Source organism: Mugil cephalus, chromosome 4 (genome assembly GCF_022458985.1).
Source record: "Mugil cephalus isolate CIBA_MC_2020 chromosome 4, CIBA_Mcephalus_1.1, whole genome shotgun sequence".
Lineage (NCBI taxonomy): Eukaryota > Metazoa > Chordata > Actinopteri > Mugiliformes > Mugilidae > Mugil > Mugil cephalus.
In genome coordinates this window covers 20,014,665-20,033,516 of record NC_061773.1, presented here as the reverse complement: position 1 = coordinate 20,033,516, position 18,852 = coordinate 20,014,665, and the positions used below count along the sequence as shown (strand labels likewise).

Genomic DNA, 18,852 nt, shown 5'->3' with positions numbered 1-18,852 from the left:
CAGTTGCAAATAGTTCAATTTCAAACACACTAAAAAAAAAAACTGCTATGATACTAAATTGTAAGAATATTTTTATAAAAGGTTTAAAACAGGATTTTTTCACTTGTCACTTAAAACATCTGTTATTTTATCCAACTATATTAAGCAATATTTTTCTGACTTGTGCACAGATAAAACGGTTTCCATGTTTTTAAGGGTCGCCGACATAATCAGCACTTACTCAGTGTCACCAGCCTGAAGAGTTGGTAACTTGGCAAAAAAGGCACTTCTTCTTCTTCTGTTGTGGAGCGAGTGACCTCCTGTCTCTTACACTCAAATGTCCTTTGTCTTTGTTTCTTTTTCTTTCTTCTTCTCCTTCTTCTTCAACTGCTGGAGGAGCAACCTGTGCGCCACGCAGTCGACTGTTCAAGTGGACCTGGCAGTCGGCAACTCGTCCCCTTCACCGTGACGCTGCCCCTTCCCCACTCTGTTTGTCTTTTACGTCTTGCCCACCCCTCATTTCATCTCACTTCCTCCGCACACACATCGCCGTCTTTCAATTTTCTAAAAATAACACACTGGTAATCACAATAGCGTCCTTATGACGAATTGTATAGTTAGGAGTCAAAGCACAGCCCAACCCCGTTTCCTCTTAAAATTTGCATGTTTAAGGACAGACAGTGGAAATAATATTATGACAAATGTGGCAGATTATTGTGACTCTTTCTGGTGTCTGACGTGGTTCCGGTCTAATCTGACTGAATGTGCTTAAAAATGTCCATGCTGTGAGCAGAAGAGACACAAAGACTGGACTTTTTAACTGTCTCAGGATCATCCTACAACCTGATGGCCTCGAACAAGACAAAACGATTTCAGTAGAAGAATGAAAACTTTGAACAAGAAAATGAATTCTCATCTTTTGTTCAATGGGAAAGTCTCGTGTGAAGTTGGGCTATGAAGACATAAACACCACACACACTCCATACTCTGGTTGGACTTTTTAGTCAACCATCAACCAGCCAGGCTACGGACAAATCTGTCACTACATCTGCATCAACATCAACAAGTATGAAGGGAGACAAATGAATTCCTGTCTTTAGACTAGAGGATGAAACATCTTCTTCTTCTTGAAGCAGAATAAAGAAACTGGTTCCCTGGGTGTCATCGGACCTAAGACTTATAATTGTTTTTATTATTTTTTATTTGTTAGAACTTCTTAGATCTGACTTTATCTATGACAGATTTAAGTGTATCCTTGTGTGGCAGCTTAACATACTTTGTGGTTACTCAAAAAACAAACAAACAAGGCAACGGTGACGGCCCTTAAAGGAACATATTGTACGACTAAACGAGTCTATTTCCGGGACACAGAGGAAGGAAGTATTGAAAGTTTGGATGGAGCAGCAAGTACAGGAAGCCCCGTGGCGCAGGATGAGGAGGAAGAGGCTGTCAGGCCCAGGAGGGAGACTGGAGAACAAGCCTACCTCGTATCCTGAGTCACCTCCAGTGCAGCCCATCAACGGACTTGTCCTCATCTGACTAATGATATGGACATTACGAGCAGAGCGTGATCATTAATAGCTGGATCCTTCAGGGCCTCGGGATTAAGAGGCGTCCGAGGTATCCAGCTACACGGATGTAATGCAGCTGCGAACAGAGATGCCCTGAATCGTACCAGCAGAGTAATTGTTAAAGATACAACATGACAGGGCGACGCACGAATCTAAGACAACGTCCTTTCTGTGATTCAACACGGAAAATATTTGGTTGATTAGACAATTTGATTATTTTTTTTTTAGTATTGCCCACAATTTCCCCCACAAATTTAAATTTCTTCAAAGACGCATTAACATGAATCCAACATATTATAGTAAAGGGATAAACGGAGGCAGAAAACGTTACCTTCACTAGGCCATCACTTCACTAATTCAGCGATACAGAGCATCAAACTAGCCGAGACCTGTCAATCTAAACTTCCTTTACACTGTAGGCCCCGCCCCCTATCACTGCTGAGCCAATCACGAGGCCGCATATTACACACTGATTGTCCTAAGAGCCTATTCAGGAGAAATCCCAGACTCACGCTGCAATATTAGCAGAAGAGAAGCTAACAATGCATGATATATATATATATATATAGGTATGTTTATGTTTTTAAAAACCCGAACCTGTGTATTGTTTAAATAGCTTAATACTGAATGCAAAATGATAATAATGTATATTTATAAACAGCACTAAGCAGAGTTTAATATAGAACATAGGTAGGGGGTCCCTACTTAATCGCTCCATCATTTGGGGGTCCTTGTCCTGAAAAACATTGAAGACCTCTATTTTAAAGAAAACCTTGTAACTTGTAAAAATCCTGACATGACATTTTCATTGTGGCAAAATGATTAGATGACCTACACTTTATACCTCAAGATTAATCCAAAATACCAACTCAGGTCATCAATGTGCCCTTTTTCCCAGAAAGTAAAAAAACACTGCACAGAAAGTCTTTAATGAGGATTTAAATACGGACACGTATGCAGATACTTTTAGCATGCAAACACGTGCAACAACCCCAGGAGCACTTTTGTTGGGTTTCGGTTTATTTTTATTATTTTATTTTATTTTTATCTATATTCTTTGATTCGATATTTTTTTCTTTTACCTAATTTGTATTTTTGCAGCCTTTCCTTGCTGCTGTAACGACTACATCTTAGAATTAAATTGTACAATTCAAACATTTTATTGTGCAGTAAAAAGAAACAAAGCTGGACGCGACTTGGAATGGAAACTACTGAAGGTCCTAGAGAGTTTTGAAAAGCAGCACACGACGTATGAAGGGGACAGAACACCAGAAAAACCTTTTACTGTTTTTTATTTTTGTCGGAATGACAGCTTCTGTTATGTACAATAGTGAGCAGAAACAAATGTTACTGAAATTATAAATATACTCTTGCTCCATACCAGTTACATTTAGCTGTATCGTGCCGCAAAAAATTATGATTTAATATTCAAGTCTATCCTCCCTGCCCTCCCATCAAGTTGATATCAGGTGATGAGTACCTGCGCAGTACAATCATTGTGTAACCAGAGTGTGATTTCAGGACCCTGCTCACGGCTAACTAAGACAAATAAGAATGTGGGATAAAAGAAGTAGAGGAGAGAGACTTTATGGCTGCCAGTGCTGCTACACCAACATGTGGACAACGCTCAGGTATTCAGTCTTGCATGGATTGTCAGGAGGGCAGTGATGTAGGTTTGATGACGAACGGCAAACACACTTTTGGAGCGACGCGACAACTTCCATTACAACCTCAGCCAGTACATGGCACTGCGCATTCTGTTGTAGTCGGGCAACTGCTCGATGGGACCTGGTGGAGGAAAGCAGGAGGATCACGTTAGAGGAAATCATTTGAACGCGCTGTAAAAGGGCCGAAAGCAAAGCGGAACTCACCGACGCCTGCCACAGCTGGACACTTATCGTAGATGTACTTGGAGCAGATGTCACGCACCACCGTAGGGGTCACGGCCTGGAAGGAGACACGTGGAGGAAATCAGAAGTCTGGTCCTGTTGACGGACTAGAGGACTTTTAGGACGTTAATAAAGAGTGAACTTACATCGATCCGAGCGTCCCACTCAGCCAGAGGAACACGCCTCCCATAGCTCAGGATGCTCCGTCCGATTTCATCACAGATTGGAGTTGTTCCTAGAAGATTAGCAAGGTATGTAGATTTATCATTCCCGAGTTTTGCGTGTTTGTTGAGACGCACAATGCTCCCATAACATACCATTGAGCTGTCTGACCAGACTGGCCTTCAGAATGTTCTTGCCTCTGGCTACATCACTCTCTGTGGTTGTGGTGCACAGGTTCATCCTGTCAACAAAGAGGCAAAGAGGACAGACAATTAACATTTCATTTATCTCACGATCAACCGTGGCATGAGCACATTTGTGCGAGCCCCTCTCTGTCCGGGAATCGTTACTGACCAGGCATTCTGGGACCAGTGCATCATGTCTTCGATGCTTAAATTGTTGGTCACAAAGTAAATGCCCAGCAGGCTGGTGTCGCTGTAGGAGGAGAGGAAGGGCTGGAAGCGGTGACACAGTTTGCTTTCCTCCGACATTCGAGCCAGGCGGCTGCTCAGGTGCTGCATGCGAGAGAGGAAGGAATAGATTTGTTTAGCGGTGTTTGACTAAAAAATACATCCTTTCAAACCAACCTAATCAAACCCCCGACTTTCAAAATCATTTCAAGCTTTGTTTTCCGCGTTTGTCGTCTTGTCAAATCCTCTTTTCTGAATATGATTCATAAATCATTATATTCTATTATGGCAGGAACAATCACAAGTTACAAATGCTTTACAAAAAAAACAAGAGCAGAGGTAGCCTTAACAGTGGCAAGAAAAAAAATTCTTCATAACACAGAGACACCTTGAGCAGAGCCCACCTCACATGGGGTGATAGAGCAGCATGTGTTCAGGTGTTAAGTATAATCAAGACATTTAGAGCTGCATGCTCCATGAGTCAAACTATCTTTCTGCATCGTTCACGATCATCTCAGTTTGTGTTCCTCCCAACAAGTCCAGAGGCAGGGGTGAGACCCCTGACCCAGGATTTCAGAGAGGACCATGTTCTACCCTTCTATAATGGCCACTCAAGATATTAACAACCTCGAGTGGGCAAAGCTTAAAGGGGACTTTGGTGAAGGAATGCAATTGTTTGATTCTGAATATATCAGAAGGAAAGATGCACAAACAAAAAACACATCCAGAGACATCATTTTACAAACCTGTGCACCAACATAAGATCTGTCATAGTTGCCGATCATGGCGTTTGCCACCATAAGGGGTATGTTGTCTGGGCTGTTGACGCTGGGACCCTCCACAGAGATGGCAACGTGGGCTAGAGGCATATCATCGTCACGCAGGCGCACCTGAAGAAAGGCAGATAAGGAAGAGATCAACAAAACAACTCACAATGACTGGATTCAGCGTCGTTATTCTCAGTTGCTAGAATCTCACCTAATCTATGAGGCACTCACTATAACTTTAATTTATTTAACATTATCTGGTTAGCAAAATTATTATCCCAGTCTCTTGCATTAAATCTCATCATTAACCTTCCTGTGAATCCATGTGAAGCTGAATAAACTTGTTTTTATTGTGTGAAAAACCCATTAAATCTCACCTCACTGCCAGTAAACCGGCAGGGTGACAGCAGGGGGACGGCGTCTCCTTCGTACTGAAAAGACACTCCGCTGAAGTGAGTCTTGGCCAAATCAACCAACTCCTGGTGGCTCACACCTGCAGAGGAGGAACATGAGGTTTACACAGTCATTTCAGGAAAAGCAAAAATCCACAGGCTGCCTGATCCTCCGAATAATGTACGCTAGCAAGAAGGGAACTCACCTCCAGCTGCTGCCAGAACCATGCGAGGAGCTTTGTAGTGGCTGTTGATGTAATCCACCAAGTCCTGGCGGGTCAGATTCCTGGGAGCATTCAACATGGCGATCAGCATTAATGTAGGCAAACATGTAGAATTTGTGACAACTACTTCAGCTGCGTGTAGAGTGAGTGTGCGTCGTCGTCATACCTGGCATTGGTGGAGGTGCCCAGCACGCTCTGTCCCAGGGGAGTGCCCTGGTAGGCGGTGGCATGCAGCAGGTCCAGGCAGACTTCCTGCAGGTTTCCTTCAACTTCATCCAGCTCTCGCAGAACCACGGCCCTCTGCTGCTCGATCTCCGCCTCGTTCAGCGAGCAGCTCTGCACAACCTCTGACAGCAGCTCCACAGCTGGGAACCACCGAAGATAAATTATTCTTCACAACTAAGACGACACTCTTGGTCCTAAGTAACTGAAAACTGTAGCCATGTTCCATACAGTAAAGGATTCTGCCGTAGAGAGTGATTATGTTAAGATGCTACTACAAAATAACTTCTCAGTTTGACCATTAGAGATTGGAAAGTAATGAGTTTACTTCTCAGCAAGTCTTCTCACCTTTAGGCAGGTCCTTGGCCAGGGTTTTCATATAGTATGCAGTATGCTCCCTGGAGGTGTAGGAGCTCAGTTGACCACCTATTGACTCCACCTGCTGCTCCAGAGCGGCTTGAGTGTGTTTCTTGGTTCCCTGGAAGGAAAGAATTGATATATGTAAAGGAAATATTTGGTGTCATTGGAGAAATGGATTTAATATAAATTGACAAAAATAAATAAATAAATAAATTGTTCTACCTTGAAAGCCATATGCTCCAGAAGAAAGCCAGCTCCATTGTTGTTGTCAGTCTCATAGCGACTTCCTGCACTGATCCACAGTCCAACCTGTGACAGCGAAGCGAGCAGATATGCTGAAGTGCATATGAGTGAAACATTTATCATTTAACAACCATCTGGTCCTAAAAAAACAAAAGCCCATCAGTCATTTAATGTGACCTTACGGTGCATGTAGGATGTCCAGTCTCCTCAGATGCAACCCTCAAACCATTGTCGAGGGCAGTAAGACGGGTTTCCGGGACTCCCAACAGGCTCTGGGCATAGCTGACTGATGCCTGTCCACGCCTCAAAGACAGCAGGATGGGCTGGAGGGGTGCAGATGGAATAAGAGTAATTTATAAATTCTACGTGTTTACGAAATACACTTGCAACAAGACACGACTTAACATCCACACTTAACTCTTAAGAACCACTTTCATATTTTCTTAAACAACATAAAAAACGTTTATGAAAAGTTGTAGATGTTCTGTTAATATTTGTTTAAATAATAATTATAAAGACACTTAAAAAAATGTATTACTGTGACTCAATAGAAAACAAGGACTACAGAGATGCTGAATGCAGTGAGTGAGTACTGTACGTCTGGGCCAGACTGGACTCATATCCACCGCTGTTGGCCCGTTCACGTGCAACGCCTGGCACAAGACGTAGCACCTGAACTTATGGGTGCCAGCTGAATCGGACACCACTGCATGTTTATACTAACTGATACTAACTAAAACCAGAAGACAGTATAAATCAGCTCAAGTTGTCAAGTCAAACCGTTACACACATTTAGACTGTGTAATATATTTTCATACTAAATTTTGAATATGCATATACTTAAATGTTTCTGTCAGTATTTCTGTCTGTGCCATTGCAACAAAATGACAAATAAAGTGAGTATAAGACTTAACAGTGAAGAGGTGTCACTGAGGAGCCATTTTTGTTCGGACGACAACATTCAGATGAAAACGCAGACTGTGCTCAGCAGCATTTCAAACGACTATACTGCCACTCTGCAGCTTTCAAGTTATTTCAAAATGATATAGACGGAAGTTATTTAATCAAATATATCAGGAAGTTAAACATCAGCACTATGCAACTCATAACATAACAATAACTCACACTTCAGACTCATTTTGTTGTTTTACAGTGATTTACTTTTTTTCAACACAATCTGTTTTTTGGTACTACTTTATCTTGCACAAACCTCACTGTCTACATTTTATAATCTTAGCAATTACATTATATAACGATTTTTCCAAATTATAACTACTAATCCACTGCATATATAGATTGCCTCTATATCTCAATTTTCCTGTATGTTTTTTCGAGTGCTGTTATCTTTTGTATGAGGAATTACACCGGATATATAACGTTACATTTAGTATATTCTTTCAAATTTGATACTGTTTTTTGGATATATTCTTGTCTAATTCCGCGCTACTGTAACAAAGAAAAGTCACATAAGTGGGATAAAAAAAAACAGTGTCTTATGTCTTCATCTGTCTTTCTCCTAATTCCACCTCGGGAATAAATACATTTGTTTCTGACTCTGAAAGTCAACATGCTAACGCTGTTAGCCAGGAAGCTTTGAGGGCAAGCGAGGACAAATAGTAAATGTTAAAGCTTTTGACCCTATTAAGGCTCAAAGACGACCAGCTCATCTTGCAAATGTACATATAAATAGGACGTTACACGTTACGTAGCTGGTACAAAAACCTACTTGCTTCGTTTGACAATTGACCTTGCGTTCACTGTTAGCTACCTAATGCTAACCGGGTTCTGTGAGGTAGTTAGCAACATAGCTTAGCAAACGGTGGGTCATTGTAGCGTGTTAACACATTAACTCTGTACATATTTTATGTTACACAGACACTCTGTCTATGATTTAAACATAAAACTTACACTGCGGCTTTTGGCGAGGGCTCGGCCCACAGTGCTTCCGACTCGGCACACGGACGCCGCCATTTCTTAGAAGAGTTAGAGAGACCAGGACCAGGACGAGTCTGCTGAGGCTTGTTCTTCTTCTTCGCCTTCTAATCCAGCAGGTTAGATGTATTGAGGCGTCGTGTTGCTGCCTCTCACTGGTTAATTATGGTAGTGCTTCAAAGGGAGAAAACGCCTGTCGTTATTACAAAATCCAGGACTACGTTAATAATCTGGACCTGGCACTGGATGACGAGTTTAAAAGGTATATTGTACAAAAATAAATAAATGAATAAATAAATAATGTCCCACAGTATATTGTTTTTCTATTCTTTCATTCATGAAAGCACCCTCTTCAAACACTCATGTCCTAACCTGACTCTTGCTGTAAACACAGTTATGTTAGTTTTCCAAGATAGCACTGTTTAGTCATTATTACACTGTTTTGCATGGAGAAAGAGTGGTGTCCTTTCTCCCTATTCTCCCACTGCTTCTGCTGCACTACTTTAAATCTGTCTTTGGTGCCAGATCACCACTCTCTTACACACACACACCAATACACACCGGTAAGTCAGTCTTTCTTCTTAGAATCAGATTAGCTGCCTTATCTGCTGTCTCATTTCCATCCACCCCTGCATGGGCAGGCACCCAGAGAAACCCAACTGAGACCTTTTTCAGTTCTATACAACAGCATTAATAATTCAATAACAAGGTCTGGACAAGCTCCCAAATTCATCTTTTCCAAAATTTCTAATACTGATGCTGAATCAGAGCAGATGACAGCCCCCTCTGGCCTGAACTCCTCCACCCACTTTAGAGCCCACATAATAGCAGGCAGCTGTGTTGTATAGACCGATGCCCCCTCAGACATTCGGATGAGCTTTACAGTGTCATATTCTGGAATAAAAAAAAGCAAAACCAGATCGGCCACTCTTCCAGGATCTGTAGCCCCCGTCTGTAAAAATTATGAGAAAGCCTTCCCACTTAGTCTCTAATCTGTGTTTCACCATGACTTTAAAAGCAGTGCTCTAATCAGATTTTATATTATTCAGAAATCCACTTCAGATCCTGTATATACGAGCTCTGAACCTGGATGTGACACCTCACGTGTTGTCATATTCAGTTGTTATGTATTTTTGTGAGTAACTGTAGGACTTCATGCAGTATATCCTGTCTGCTGTCAGGACCATGCTGCTGTTCCCTCGTCTCTTCTTGGTGGAAATGTGCGTTATATTTTCCCCTGGGTGTTACTGCCACCCAGTGTTTGTTATGTGCTGTTGATGCTGGGCTCTGTGGATAAGAGCCTTCACAGCTACTGTGAGCTACTTCAAGCTACTTTCACTTTCTATTGATGAGTATTAATGTTTTGGCCTTTTTTTTAAAGTGATTGAAACAGTATGGCTTAATTGTGACTTTATTGAGAGGTAGATCAAGATAGCTTGTAAAAAAGATGTGTGTCAGTTCTTTGGGGAACAACCTCCATTTGTACTTTTTTTCTTGGCACTTGTAGAGCAAAGAAGTTAGACTTTCTCAGGGCGCACCTTCGGTACCTCTGCTCTCCTCTTCCACAAAAGCGGCGAGTGTGACTGGCGACTAGCAGGTGTGTGGATGGACTTGTTCACACTCATTGGCAGGTAAAGTGTGAATGTTTGAGTGGACATGAGCCCGGGCTGCTCGGAGGAAACAGGAGGAGGTGGCAGAACCCCACTGCTGGTGTTTTTAGGCTGAGTCTCTGCATTCTTCAAAAACCTCTTGGGCAGCGGCTTTACTTTTTTAGCTTCGGGATCCTTCTTTTCGACAGGGACCCTGGGTTTTGATGCGGCACAGTTGGAGGACCTCAGTGGTGGCAGTGGGCAGGGGCATTTGATTGCGTATCCCTCAACAAGCAGGTTGACTCCTACATACTGAGGGACTTCTACTGCTGCCTAGAGATAGAAAATACATGAAAGTATTGTATTCTGATGATTTTAATGTGCATTATTATCTAAAGTGGATGGACAAGTGTTGCTTACCTGTCTATATATGAGCTGAAAGTCTCCGGTGCTTGCGGTGCGATCAACTCTCCGATCGAGGACGACTCTTAATGTGTCCTCCTGCACAGCATAACAGAGTCGGGCTGTCACAGGGGTGGAGGGGGCCATCGTGGGGCTGGCATTGATTTCTATTAACCATGGATGAAGATCACAACCTGAAAAACAAACAGAAAAAATAACATCAAGTTCATGGAAAATATTTAAAATACAAAGTGCTATTTAAATGGTGTCGTGTTATCTACTTACAGCTTTTAAAATAGACCATAAGGCATATACATAGAGCCCATCCTACCTAACATAAAATCAGCACCATACAGTTCAAATGTGTTTTTGCGTGAGTCCATCAGATCCTGTGCTGTCTGTAACGCGTGGATCACAGCCTTCTTCATTTCTGGGACTACAACAGTCTCCCACTGAGCTTCCTGCCCCTGGCTGGACAGAAAGGTCCTGAACTGGTCATCCGACCACATGTTGTCTGCCGGGATGCCTCGATGGCGTCGTTGGGAGGGCCTCAGGTGCTTCTGGATAGAGTTATTACACAAGTGAACAGAGCTGGAAGAATAAAAAGGATGAAGATTAGATAAAATAAGTGGACAGTGGTATTGGTTGTTGATACATGCAAACCTTCTGCCGTTTATTATAATACTTTTCATGTAATGACACAGACATTTACAGTTCTCCTTAAAATATTAGTGTTTTTAATTTGTTGCAAACTGAGGATGTGTTTCCTAGTCCCTGCCTGAACCTTTAGGCCACCAACGTGTCCAATCCAGTATATTTCTAATAGTGTGTGTGACGATGATGGTTGTGATCATTAGATTCCAGCACTCAGGATCAGGCTAAGTGGTTAGGATTAGGGTAAGTTCGGACATATTTAGTCAGAATCAACCCATGAAAAGTAGATGGCAGATGGAGTTTCCTTCTTCATGTAAATGAACCAGGAATGGGTGGATTCCATTGTCAATTGTTTACTAATTCCCTGTTTACCCTCTCTGTCACAGTCACAAAGTCAGATAATGAGTGTATTATTTCCATATACAGTAGCTGGCCAAAGAGTTCATGAGCCAACTTCTTCTCTGCTAACTAAACTCTTAATTCATAATTTTTCTAGTCCTGTGCTTCTTTGTCTTTCTCCCACTTGCATATAGTTTACAATCAATATGTAAAGATATGTAAAGCACTGACTTCTTCCATCTGCAGATAAAAGCTCATCTCTGGTGTCACTTTCTCCAGTTGATTTGAGCATTTAATGCAACAGTTAATGAAAGCAAACACACGCTGATTTAAATATACCCAAAGGAGAACCCAAACAGCTATTCAGGACACGTACAGATGTGAAATCAAAGCTCCCGCCAAAAATGACATGCAAAACAACATTTTTCTCACTTCTCGTATTTCTATATCAGTCTGGTTTCATATCTGCTTTCCGCCTGTCATTTCCACCCATGTTTTTTAGTAACACTGACGTCTTACCTGTCCAGTGTGTCCAGCGAGTAAGGCTGTGTGGAAAAGCGCAAGTAGCACTTTTTGTAGAACCACACAGTCAGAGGGTTCCAGTCAGTGACCAGAAACCACTGGCGCACGTCAAACTTGGTGCCATGGACCAGCATGGGGCGCTCCAGGTACTTCTGCACCACCCACTTGCTTTCCTTTATAAGGGTCGGGTCGTGGTCCACCAGCCTGAGGATCTGATCTAGACGCTTGAAGCATTTGATGCCTATAAGTCAGGTGGAGCAAGTCAGCCAGAACTTGGTGAGCTGTCACGCGAACCGTCTGAGCGTGTCTGACTTCTCACCTCTGCCTCTGGACATTGCTCCAGGTTTGATGATCCAGATGTTGTGTATGCCGTCTATGTCCAGCTGTGGACTGACCTCCCGCAGTCTCTGCAGCATGGCCTTGCAGCAGGACACAGAATGGTCGCCGCTCCCAATCTCAGCTCCACCACTGGGCGTGAAAGCAGAAGGAAAGGGCGGCGTAGTAAGACACTAAAGAGCATGTTGGTTCCCTCACACTTGTACTGACGCACACTCACTGAACAACGAGGTAGTAGCTGTCAATAAACTCTGCCCACTCCTCTTCTTTAAGTGTTTGCGGCGTCTCCAAGCTTATGTCTATGTCGGTGTGCTCCCGACTCTCAAGGAAATCCTGGCACACTTTGAGTGCGATGCTGATCATTTGAGGAAGGACCACTGGTGTACTCCGCCGTTTGCTTTGCTTCCTCTGGCCTGTTCGTACGTGGGGGGAAAAAAAAAATAAACGGATGAATTGATAGTTGTTTTCACAATGCCACACTAATTTAAAGAGATTTGGGAGGTGGTCCTACCCCGAACAGTCTTAATGATGTGGCTTATTTCCTGTCTAGGAACACCCTGATCCCTCTCCACGATGTACTTCAGAAGGCTAATGCAGGCTGTCCTCCTGTAGTCCTCTACACAGAGGATGGAGACAGAAATCAGTCTCTGGGTAAAGAAGAAGGACGCTCACTTAGCCTCTGGGGGCAACAGAAGATGTTTCTGCCTCTTTTTACTCTCCTTACCGACTGTTTACCTGCATAAAACCGAAGGCCATTTAAACATGATTGATCAATACTACTCTCACTACTAACTGAAGTCAAACAGCTTCAATTACAAATATCATTTCCCTTTCAGATATCCAGAGAGATCCAAAGATTACATGCCAAGAAAAGTAAAATCAGATCTGACCAATGAATGCATGCTTCTCATCCCGTGCTGCTAGTCTGTAACAGCGGGGGAAGAAGGTGTCCGGGTCAGCCGAATCAAACCAATGCAGGTTTCTCAGGTTCACGCACAATCCCACCTGTCAGAGGAAACAGGAGCACTGAGAAGAGGCACATTTGGTCGTAAGAAAGTAACATAAACATACTTTATAAATATACCTTGGTGGTGAAGCTGCCTGCCTTTGTGAAATGATTGGTGATCTGTTCTTTCTGCAAGTTGTTATTGTTGATGGCTTCTCTACGGCTTGTCCAGAAGAAATAAACCATTTCATTCCGTACCATGCGAGACTACGGGATTGAAAGAGTGATGATCCATTGAGTTTTGCTTTTACTAACCATAAACCAATTTGCCTAAACTTCAGGCTGGCTTACAACCTAAAACAAGAAAAGGTTTTCTTTTCTTTTTTTTTTTTTTTTGTTACCATGATATCATGTAGTCTGCTAGGGTCCTGATCTTTTTCAACATCGTCTGAGTTGTCTGAGAAGAATGACCAACGTTATTAAGATGGGGGGACATAAACCAATCACAGCCACACTAAGTAAAAACAGGAATATGACGTCTCACATTCTTCGAGCTCACCGTCTGAATCGTCGCTGTCATCACCATCATTCGAGCTGGCTCTGCTGTCTTCGGCCTGACGATGGTGTAGTGGCTGTTTAGAGGAGTGCTTACGTCGCTCAACCCAACCTCTAGCCCTCAATGCCGCCCTGATGACAGGGTAAGGACCCTGGACAGAGAACACCTTATGCATCTGAGAGGACAGACAGACAGCAAACACACACCACAAATGATAGAGTCCTTCTGGAAGCAATCATACATTTACGTGACTACATAAATGATTTGAATACATCCAGCCATGTAAGCTCACCTTGACAGCTTTATCTGCAAACGCCTTGGCTGCCCTCATTCTGTCTGGGTTGAGAACAGGTAGGCTGACCGAACCACGGCAAACTTTGACCTCAGCACGTGTAACTGACATACAAACCCACAGTAACGTTTCACTCGCAGAAGAAATACCGCTTTCGTTTCTTAAAATAACCTAAACCCTACCCTAACCTCGAAACCTGTCTCGTCTCCTGAGCTCAACCAAGATGACAATGTTCATGCGGTTCGTTATACAGTATGAGCAGAAAACAACCCCCACTTAGTCATGCAGCATTTTCATTTCAGGGCACACGTACTGGTTTTGGCTTCTTCTTGAATGCATGGCTCGACCTTTAACGTGCCTCTGGTTACTCCTGCAGTAAGAGCATTTGTACAAAGACTCAGGTAAAATATAATGCCATGTAATAGTAGTATAATTATGTGGATGCAGTTTCTTGTAATGGATATACACTCTATCGAAAAGTGAGTACGATGTACAACTGAACATCTGGAAGTGGTGAGTACACCACACTAATCACAGAGACAATATAACTAGAGGCGTCATGCTTGACATTTACAGCATGGAGCCACGAAGAGCAAAATCATGAAAGATTAATACACGCCTTTAGTGTTCAAACGTTTGGCCATCTGTCCTGAGTGTGACCGCATGATTAATTCAGTGTAGTCCATGTCTATGGAGGCAAAGGCCAAGCCGTCTGGAGGTGTGAAGTCGTACATCTTTTGAGTTTTCAGTTTCAGTTTAGAAATAAGTTTATCCCTCAGCAGCAAGTAGCAACAAATAAAGAATAGTTTGTTGATCAGTTAAGTCATTGCAGAGGTGTTGGACAGATGTTAAAAGGACCGACACAAGGCTGACACAAGAATTGTGAGCCAATGTGGAAAATCATTTTGATGCAGACTTTGATTAGCATGTCAAGAAACGTACCTAAATTTTCAAAATAATGTGCCTAGTGTCAGGAAATACAGACAAGCGAAGTGTTTCCCTTGCAGCATCCTGTCTCTCACCTTCATCTGGACACAGTGCAAAGACTCCCTGTCCCTCCGGACCCTGAACAGCCTGTCCAGACCTGGTGGTCTCCGTGTTGACATCGACGCTCATACTTCAGGAGGACATTTCCTTTTGTATCATGGTTTGGTTAGACACAAACTGCTGCAGAGGACACCGTCTGGCATGGGGAGACAAATATACATTGTAAAGACTTATTAGTTATTAGACAATGGTAAAAACTCTGTAAACGGCTTCAAGCATCTCCGACTACTGGTCTTGTACTGCAGGAGGCTATAAACTGGGTCAAGTTGCTTTGTAAGAGACAGGTTGGCTACACCTGTCAGCTTTATACCTAACACCACAGGCAGGGTGTAATACTTCCTTCAGTTACCTGTTGAACAGGAGTCCAGAACAGGACATAGAGAGCAAGAAGACGCATTAAAATCTTAAAAAGTCACCACATGTTATAGGTCAAACTGTGAATTTATCTAGCATCGCTGACTGTTCAAGAGAAACCACACAGCCCCGTCATTGATAAACTCCTTACCCTCCTTAGTGCAAATGCACCAAGCGACTGTCAACTCCTGCAACCTCCTAAGGTGTTAAATGTCACAGTAAGCTTAATACATTTTAAGCTGAGCATCGTGGAGTTTGTTTTCTCTCACCTGTTGAGGTAACTTCGGTGCCGGTTGAGTTTCAGTGGAGGAACTCACGATGCTGTTACCTGTTTACTGTTACCGTGGCAACAGCCGGATAAGCCGCTAACGCCAACCGGGTAATGAGTGTCTATATTTTTGGCTAAATATTAAAGCAGCAAAACACAGGATTTAATACACAATAATGGCTTTAGTTTTGAACTATTCACACAGTTTTTTTTAATTTATTTTTATTCTATCAGCATAAAGCAACGTCCGTTCAAGGTTGAGAGGCCAAACGTAACGTTAAATAGAATACAATATTTCATAATGCATTATTTTATATTTTAATTTTATAATATATTTGTCACGCCTATTTTGTTGTCTATTTTGTAATCATACGGAGCGAAATGAGAGGGCTATATATATGTTTATTCTTCCGTCACTGTTTCATATCCTAATTCTGTACATTTTTTTTGCTTACACCATTTTCTATCTATTTTATTTTTCCTGATATTACTTATGTTTTATTTTAATCTCATTTTATTTGATCTTTCTTCTTATTTATAGTTCTTCTTGTTCCTTTTATGTGCAACTACGCTACTGTGACCAAACACTTTCCCTCGTGGATGATTAAAGTCTATCTAAGTCTAATTATCTAATGAACTATTATTAATTTACAAGGCTAATCTACTGTATTGACTAATTTGGTTTCTCTTCACGTCATTTGTTCATTTTTACTATGAACATATCTTTTTGAAAATCCTAGTAATACAGTTTTAGTTAATGTAGTTTTTAAATCTTTTTTTTTTTTTTTAGCATTTTTGTCTGTCTAAGTCTTAGTTTATTGTGGTACTGTTACATTCGGTGGCATATTAAAGTCAAGGCCTCATATAAGTAATGTTATGCTGTGTCATGGTTGAATCCGGTGTTGACTTGTTTTTTTCGTTTTGAATACTCTCGGTTCTGCCGCCATCTTGGCTCAACCACACAGAGGAAGGGGGCGGGGTCACGTCACGGCTCCTCTTGTCCAGGCAAGTTCCTGCACTGCATTAGAAAAAGAAGATACATAGCTGCACGCACGCTCACGACATTGTCCATACACAGTGAGGACAGCTGTGCGACCTTTAGATATACGCAAAAACACTGAAAAAAACTGGTGAGTCTAGCAGTGTTTTTTTTGTTTTTGTTTTTTTAATGGGATTGTTTTGCGAGTCAAGCTAGCCCGCTAATACGGCAGACGGGTTTCATAACCAGCCTGTGTCTTTCTCAGGTTGCTCTCTCGGGAAAACTAAAATGTGTGGAAGGACTGCATGCACACTCGCTCCCGACGAGGTGAGTCGAGCCTGCTCGTACAGGAGCAAAGGGGGTAAGAGGAGACAGCCCCGGTGGAGGGATGGAGACGCAGACAAATACCAACCTTCTTACAACAAGAACCCCCAGTCCATGAATCCGGTCCTGCTGTCAGGGAGGCATTTGGACGAGGTAACTAAGTGCAACTAGCAAGCTAAACATGCACCGGAGTGTTTTACTTTACTTACCTTGAAGATGCAGTCACGTGTGTCCTTCCATGCATGAATGCTATTCGTGTGAAAGGCGCCAAACTTAAAAATGTAGGTACAAAATATTAACTTGTCTAACCTATAATAATAATAATAATATGAAAACCCACTCTACTTGCATATGGAAAATGTTTATTTGTATATCTCTTGTGACCTTAAGCACCGACATAATATATCCAATAACAGCAAGCCTCAAAAATCTTAGGTTCTGGTTATATAACATTATTTAATGTAAATGCACATGTTGCTGTGTCCATCCCTTGTGTTTGCCTTCAGAATGCTTCTAGGAAGGAGCGTGTGTTGACCTGCATGCGTTGGGGTCTGGTACCTGCCTGGTTCAAGGGGGACGACCCCAAGAAGATGCAGTTCAATACCAGCAACTGCCGCAGTGAGAATATATTGGAGAAGAAGTCGTACAAGGTGCGTGGCAGTTGTGTTACCTTTCCCGTGCTTTATGTCTGCGCACTGGAATGTCTTATCAGTTCGTTTTATATTTCCTTGAAGGATCCCTTCGTCAAAGGGCAGCGCTGCGTCGTCCTGGCTGACGGTTTTTACGAGTGGCAGAAGTTGGAAAAAGGCAAGCAGCCCTACTTCATCTACTTCCCCCAGGTTCAGGAGCCCGGCCAGGAGAGAAAAGAGGGTGACCCCGCAACAATAAGTCATAAGAAGAATTCGGAGGCCGTGCGCCCTGCGGGAAAGGTTTGTACTGGGTTTTCTGGAGCACTATAAGCACCGTGAACATTTCATCTTTCGTCTCAAAAAGGAAAAGTGGAGAGAATGCAGCTTTAACGGAAATTACACTTTGTGAAAATTTCCTGTGTGGCAGAGGAAGCAAGTCAAAAAAATGTCCACATGTCCACCAGGTGTTTCTCTGGCATTCCAAGTATCATAAACCTATGATGTTCCGATGTTAGAGGAAAAACTCATGACCGTACCAGTATTAAGTACTACTTTTTCATGAAATGTGCCAATTTTCTTTGCTGTATGTTAATTAGGGCGAAGAGGCACCAGGTGAGTGGACTGGATGGAGGTTGCTGACTATGGCTGGAGTGTTTGATTGCTGGACACCACCAGGTGGTGGAGAACCTCTTTACACATACAGCATCATCACTGTGAATGCTGCCCCCAATTTAGAGAGCATCCATAACAGGTACGTATTGCCGATGAAGATCGTGCATTATATTTAATTTATATTAAATATTTAATCGTTAATTACTTTTTGATTGTATTTAAGGATGCCAGCTATCCTGGATGGAGAGGATGAAGTGAGGCGATGGCTTGATTTTGGAAAGGTGAAGTCTCTAGATGCTCTGAAGCTGCTCGAGTCTAAAAACATTTTGACTTTCCACCCCGTGTCTACGTTAGTCAACAACACGCGCAACAACGTTCCTAAGTGCCTCGAGCCAGTGGATCTCAACAGCAAAAAGGTATGAGGTCATTTAATAAGGTAATTTACGCGCTGTAGTTGATTTAGCATGCAGAAAAGTTTCAGCTGATCAGTTTGACCCTTGACTTCCAGGAGCCCAAGCCCACAGCGAGCAGTAAGATGATGAAAAGCTGGCTGGCGAGCGGTTCCCCTTTAAAGAGGAAGGAATCTGACATGAGTGATGGTAGAGAAGAGCAACGAGACAAGATTCAGCACAAGTCCACAGGACTGAAGCAGTGGCTGCAGGGAACCAATAAGAAACCAAGAACCAAGTGAATATATGAACTGAAAACTGTGCAGTGAATGAAAGACCATTAAGCCTTATTATTTTTTATTATTCTACTATTTTGGCAAGTATTACAAAAAAAAGTACATGTTCTGATGTGAAATGTAAAATAGATACTCCAAATTTTTCAATAAATGTCATTAACACAGGA

At 42.4% G+C, this 18,852-nt stretch overlaps 3 protein-coding genes across 5 annotated transcripts; 1 reads left to right on the top strand and 2 right to left on the bottom strand.

Moving 5' to 3' along the window:
* Window positions 1-2,825: 2,825 nt before the first annotated feature.
* Window positions 2,826-8,287, bottom strand: LOC125007144 (cytochrome b-c1 complex subunit 1, mitochondrial). Its single transcript, XM_047583757.1, has 13 exons — window positions 8,128-8,287; window positions 6,402-6,542; window positions 6,199-6,285; window positions 5,965-6,094; window positions 5,561-5,759; window positions 5,377-5,456; window positions 5,156-5,271; window positions 4,758-4,901; window positions 3,956-4,116; window positions 3,757-3,842; window positions 3,586-3,674; window positions 3,422-3,497; window positions 2,826-3,338 (listed from the first exon to the last, which is right to left on the bottom strand). The coding sequence occupies exons 1-13, from the start codon at window positions 8,188-8,190 to the stop codon at window positions 3,274-3,276; spliced, it is 1,437 nt and encodes a 478-aa protein (XP_047439713.1). The 5' UTR covers window positions 8,191-8,287; the 3' UTR covers window positions 2,826-3,273.
* Window positions 8,288-9,566: 1,279 nt separating this feature from the next.
* LOC125006634 (tubulin monoglycylase TTLL3-like) lies at window positions 9,567-15,531 on the bottom strand. 3 transcript variants are annotated; one of them, XM_047582864.1, is made up of 14 exons: window positions 15,458-15,531; window positions 14,810-14,970; window positions 13,788-13,891; window positions 13,484-13,670; window positions 13,341-13,396; window positions 13,078-13,206; window positions 12,884-12,998; window positions 12,505-12,609; window positions 12,214-12,406; window positions 11,977-12,125; window positions 11,655-11,898; window positions 10,474-10,733; window positions 10,161-10,336; window positions 9,567-10,073 (listed from the first exon to the last, which is right to left on the bottom strand). In XM_047582864.1, the coding sequence occupies exons 2-14, from the start codon at window positions 14,901-14,903 to the stop codon at window positions 9,669-9,671; spliced, it is 2,217 nt and encodes a 738-aa protein (XP_047438820.1). In that variant the 5' UTR covers window positions 14,904-14,970; window positions 15,458-15,531; the 3' UTR covers window positions 9,567-9,668. The 3 variants fall into 3 exon arrangements, with proteins under 3 accessions (XP_047438820.1, XP_047438821.1, XP_047438823.1); XM_047582865.1 differs by having other exon boundaries at window positions 13,499-13,670; XM_047582867.1 differs by having other exon boundaries at window positions 13,484-13,646.
* Window positions 15,532-16,415: 884 nt separating this feature from the next.
* hmces (5-hydroxymethylcytosine binding, ES cell specific) lies at window positions 16,416-18,852 on the top strand. The gene is made up of 7 exons (XM_047582862.1): window positions 16,416-16,586; window positions 16,701-16,912; window positions 17,266-17,409; window positions 17,494-17,688; window positions 17,985-18,139; window positions 18,224-18,416; window positions 18,509-18,852. The coding sequence occupies exons 2-7, from the start codon at window positions 16,724-16,726 to the stop codon at window positions 18,689-18,691; spliced, it is 1,059 nt and encodes a 352-aa protein (XP_047438818.1). The 5' UTR covers window positions 16,416-16,586; window positions 16,701-16,723; the 3' UTR covers window positions 18,692-18,852.